General features: G+C 57.1%; 1 protein-coding gene across 3 annotated transcripts in view; it reads left to right on the top strand.

Moving 5' to 3' along the window:
• Positions 1–5,069, top strand: part of FAM168A (family with sequence similarity 168 member A) — a 152,801-nt gene extending 147,732 nt beyond the window's left edge. For 2 of the 3 annotated variants that reach the window (XM_035344181.1, XM_035344164.1), the window contains exons 5-8: positions 1,743–1,885; positions 3,131–3,305; positions 4,181–4,311; positions 4,957–5,069. In XM_035344181.1, the coding sequence (XP_035200072.1) occupies positions 1,743–1,885; positions 3,131–3,305; positions 4,181–4,293 (431 nt within the window). In that variant the 3' untranslated portion in view covers positions 4,294–4,311; positions 4,957–5,069. Of the gene's footprint in view, positions 1–1,742; positions 1,992–2,044; positions 2,275–3,130; positions 3,306–4,180; positions 4,312–4,956 lie in introns of those variants that run through there. The other variant, XM_035344171.1, reaches the window with a different exon arrangement.

Raw genomic sequence — 5,069 nt, 5'->3', positions numbered from 1 at the left:
AAAAAAAAAAAAAAAAAAAAAAAAAACATAAAAAACTTAAAACAAGTCATTTTTACCCGCAAACAGCACAAATTGTTCCAGGTTTTTTTTTTCTGATTTAAGAAGATTGAAGAGCAGACTGCACCTGCTCGGATTATTACTTTTAATACCTTTTTTTTTTTTTTAACACAGCAGCTAAATTGATCATGTGTCAGTGACGGGGAAACCGCAGCAAGGTTCGGGGTCTGCAGTTGGAGTGGTAAAAGCGCGCAGCGGCGAGCTCGTCCGCAGCTCTGGCCGTGAAGCACGGTGCCAAAAACTGACAGCCTCCGAGGTCTGTGCTTGAAAAAATGAGTTGAAAACGGGAAAAAGTCCCTTGGAGAGAAGAGCAGGAGGTTGGTAGACCTGCAAGTGCCACCGCGGTGTTTCTGGAGGATTGTGATCGAGGAGTCTCCGCTTGTGCTGGGTGGATGTGGAGGGAGGCTCTTGCTTGGGGAAGGCTTTGGAGCGATGCCCTGAAGGTGGAGACAGAAGGCTTCCTGAAGATGATTTCCCCACTCTGATGATGCTTTCCAGGGGCTGGCAGGGTCCCGTGATGCTCTCGGCGCTTCCTGCGGGCTGGCAGGGTCTGAGCGAGAGGCGTCGGGAATCGGCCTCCTGGTGGTGGCCACAACCGGGACCGAGCGGTTGGGTTCAGAGAACATCCTGCTGCACAAACACCCGGCCTCCTCCTTGAGGCTGGCAACCGTGGGGTGCTCCAGGCTTCCTCGTGGCACCTCTCCACCAAGGACTGCTTCACCGAGGAGCTGCAGGAGCTCCAGGACACGAGCAATCCCCATGGGAGCCTCCGGCGTCTCCTCTCCCCTTCCTGCCTCCCGTGCAGAGGCTCGCTCTCCACGATATTGAGTCACCGATGGGCTCACAGCCCCTCCGCTCCATAATTAACACGTTTCTCCCCATCTGCGTTAATTAGAAGGCAGCGAGAGGCTGTTTGGGAACTCCTGGAAAGCTCCTCGTTATCTTCATGCCCTTTCAGCGCTGGGCGGATAACGCAGAGCATTAGTGGCCTCCAAATCTCGTCCTTCGTTAATTGCTGCCCCGAATGCTGGTTGAGTAAATTAGGTCGTTATCTTTGAGTGTTTAGACGTGTTATCGCTGTGCTGAGCCTTGACTTCTCCTCTCCATCCTATGCAGTCTTCGGGGCCTTTTTTTTCTCCCAACCGTGGAATCTCCTAATTCCAGGGAGGTCCCTTAAAAACCAAACATCTCTGACGTGCCTCAGAGGAGCACGAGCCGGTAACACCGAGCGCTCTTGGAAGGAAAATGCAGTTCTGTAAGCCCAAGGCAGCTCAAATTGACGTAAATTGTGCTAAAAAAAACCAAAGTGACACCCCCAGCCATCAGGTGCCAGCCCAGTTGATGTGATCGCGTCGTCCTTCGTTGGGGACAGACACAAAAGGTGGCGGAGCAGCACCCATTAAAATCAAGGTCACCTTTGTAGACCCATGAACGACTCTTGGAGAGGATAACCAAGTCCAGAGAGCCCCGCCGTGATCTCTGAGACACCCGGAGAAGAAGGGGGCACTTCTCCGAGTCACACAGCCCGGCTCGCCCCGAGACTCCCAGCCCGTAATTAAGGCAAACGGGCAGCTTCGTTAGGGTTTTAGCCCCGTTAATTCCATTACTTGGTCGTGCTGAATCGGCTGTCTCAGCATCTTTAAATCCTGCCCCTAACCCAGGCTGCTCGTGTCTCTCTGCTCCAGGGTACACCGCGGGGACTCCCTACAAGGTCCCACCGACCCAGAGTAACAACGCGCCTCCTCCCTACTCTCCGTCTCCGAACCCGTACCAAACGGCGATGTACCCCATCAGAAGTGCCTATCCCCAGCAGAACCTGTACACCCAGGTACGTGCCTCGCTCCTCGCCTCGGGTCCCGGGCAGCTCAGGATCCTACAGGGACGTCGCCGTGGCCGGCGGGGACGTCCTCGAGGGATGGAGGGGCTGGGTTGGGGTATGGGGTGTGGGGTTCTCTGTCCTGCCTCTGTTGGTTCCGTCCCTGCCTGGCTGAGCGGTGGGATCAGCACGGTGACACCCCTGGGAGTGGGGTCTGTTCCCCCAGAATCACACCCCTGGGAGTGGGGTCTGTTCCCCAAAAAGCACACCCCTGGCTCTGTGCCCTAAATGAGCCTGGGTGACCCCAGGGTCCCCGTGCTGGTGGCATCGCGCTCGAGGTGCCTGCCACGTCCCGTAGAAGTGCGTCACCTTCCTGGTGACAGCATGACCTTCAGGCACGACCTGGATTCGTGTCCTCATGGCACAGCTCCTCCCGAGCACCTGCTCCGGCACAGCCACGTGCTGGGACCAGATCCTCCGCAGGGCCCCGCAGATGGCCCCAAAATCCCCTGAAATGCCCTGAAAATCCCCTCGCTGCCCCTTCCCTCGCTGCAGATCACACGCTCCCCGGAGCAATCTGGCCCTGCAGTTTTTCCCCTCCTCTTTAATGGCAAATTCAACTCCTTCTGTAGCCACGACCTGATTTCTCCATGCCGGGCCGGGACTGGAGCATCTCCTCTTCCCCGTTTTGCTCCCTCCCTCGTTCCAATCCCTCTGATGTTTCCCTGTCGGCATCGTGGGGACGCTGGCGCTGCCTGCCCTGCACCGGGCAGCTCTCACCCTTGTGCTGCTCACGTTTCATGCAGCTCATTATTTAGGACGTGGGGCTTTCTCTGTTGGCTCCTTTATTTTATTCCTACCCATCCTTCCCCCTCATTTCTTCCACCTCTTGCTCGTTTTGTACACCAGCAGCCAAAGGATTTGGGGCTCAGGCCCCGTTTCATCCCCCCAGACCATGCGGCGTGGATTGTCCCCTACCCGTGATGCTGATCCCCATCCCGTTCCCATTGCAGGAAAAAAAACCCCACCGGTTAAAATGATCCTTGGGGGAGCTCTGAAAGAGTCAGAGATTTACAAAACATGAACGGAGCGGGAAAAATTGTCCAAATTGCCCCTTTTTGGGGTTCGGTGCCGGCGGTGCCGCCGTAGCTGGGTGCTGGTGGCACCCGCTGGGCTCAGGGCTGCGTTTGCCCCCGTGTAAACACCGCCTTGTGCCGGGTGCCAGAAAACCTCCCTGTTTTTCCCCCTCTCGAGCAGGGAGCTTACTACACCCAGCCGGTGTACGCGGCGCAGCCTCACGTCATCCATCACACCACCGTGGTGCAGCCCAACAGCATCCCGTCGGCGATCTACCCGGCCCCCGTGGCCGCGCCCAGGACCAACGGCGTGGCCATGGGCATGGTCGCGGGGACCACCATGGCCATGTCGGCAGGTAAGAGGCTCCTCCGCCGTCCCACGAGGTGGGAGCTCGTGGCTCGGGTGGGACGAACCCAAAACGAGCCGTGCGGGAGGCGCTCGTGGCCGTGGGCAGCGGCGGTGGGGACCGCAGCGAGGTGAGCGCGTCCTACACCACCACCGGGGAAGCACGGGGCAGCTTTGCCTCCTGGTTTACTGCTCCTTTGCCAATTGTGTTGGCAAAATACAACCAATTTGCACCAAATCTCGATACCACTCCCATTTTCGGGGTAGCACAGGAGACCTTCCTTCCATTTGGCCCACCCTAGAGGCACCCGCTTGCATCCTGGAAGGCGTTCTTCTCCCCTCTGATCCCCAAACAGAGAAATAACCGAGCTTGTCTTCAAATACTGCTGTATTTCCTTTTTTTTTGAGATCCTTTCCAAGGTCTTTCTGCACAAATTGACAAAGTTAGCCTTGGTTTGTGCATCGTTCCTGAACCCTGAGAGCCTCACGCGTGGGGTGATTTAAATCCAGGCACAAACGTGATGAACTGAGAGCGCATCAAGCACGGATATGGGGTGTGTTAGTTTAGTTCTGTTTTTTTTTTTTTTCCCCTGAAGCCTCTATTTCTCTCAACAATTCTCGGTGTTGTGCACTGAACGACGCACAGAAAGGCACTGTTCACCCCTCTGCACCTGCAGGAGCTGTGAACCGGGACCCGGCCGGGGGAACCGCTCCGAGAGAGCTTTACTGGGGCTCGTGCCGAGAAGTGGCCGGTGCAATGAACGCCTGGAGGATGCGTTAAAGTTTCACGTAGCCCGTTACTCCTGAAACAGGGACTCTGGGGGCTGCGTTCTCCCTCCTCGCGTCCGCTGGGCAACACCCTAAAACTTTTTTTTCCTCTCGCAGGAACCTTGTTGACCACCCCACAACACACCGCAATCGGAGCACATCCAGTTTCCGTGCCAACGTACAGGGCTCAAGGAACCCCGACGTACAGCTACGTACCTCCACACTGGTAAACCCACCGGCCAAGTCATGTAAGTGCCGCACGAGAGCTTCCCCTGCTCTGCCCCCATACAGAGCTGGCCCCATAACAGGGCACCGAGGGTGCTGGCATGACCCCGTGCGTCCCAGGAGGGGCTGGGGAGGGAATTTCTTGCCCTGGTGACTTTGTGGGGACCCTCCCCCGGTGGAAACGTCCCCCCTCGCCTTCATGCTGGAAGCTTTGGGATGCTTTCACACCTCGGAGCAGAGTTTTCCCCGCTGAAATGCGTCGGGAAGAAGTCCCCTTTCCTGCCTGTTCGTTAGCAGATGGGCTGCACGCCGCTGCCTGTGGGCTGGCGTGGTCCTTGGGGGTCCCCAAAATCGGAGCGCCGGTGATGGGGAGGCAGAGCAGGTCCCTCCCATCCCGGGGGTAACCCCACATCTCTCCGTGCTCCGTACATCACGCCAGGTGAACCCATCCCGTGGCCAATCGCCTGGTGCAATTAGCAGATTGCAGCCCATTTTCTATCCCTGGCCGTGTGCTTAAAGCTCTCTCCCGGTGAGCCGAAGCTTTCTCAGCTCCACCCACACCCCCAAAAAATCCTCCTGCAGCGCGAGCAAAGGTTGGAGCCCGACCTCGCTTTGCCTCCCCGGTGGCCCCCCCAACCTCTCCGTGTGACGTCTCTGCTCTCTTCCAGATCCAGAGTCAGACATCGTATGCAACTCCACGAGTCTTACATCGGGGCTGCGGCCGCCGGGCTGCAGCACCTCGTCTGTTTGCGAGAACAAAAGAAGAAAAAAAAAAAAAAAA

Source organism: Oxyura jamaicensis, chromosome 1 (assembly GCF_011077185.1).
Source record: "Oxyura jamaicensis isolate SHBP4307 breed ruddy duck chromosome 1, BPBGC_Ojam_1.0, whole genome shotgun sequence".
NCBI classification, from domain to species: Eukaryota; Metazoa; Chordata; class Aves; order Anseriformes; family Anatidae; genus Oxyura; species Oxyura jamaicensis.
This window is presented reverse-complemented; position numbering and strand designations above follow the sequence as displayed.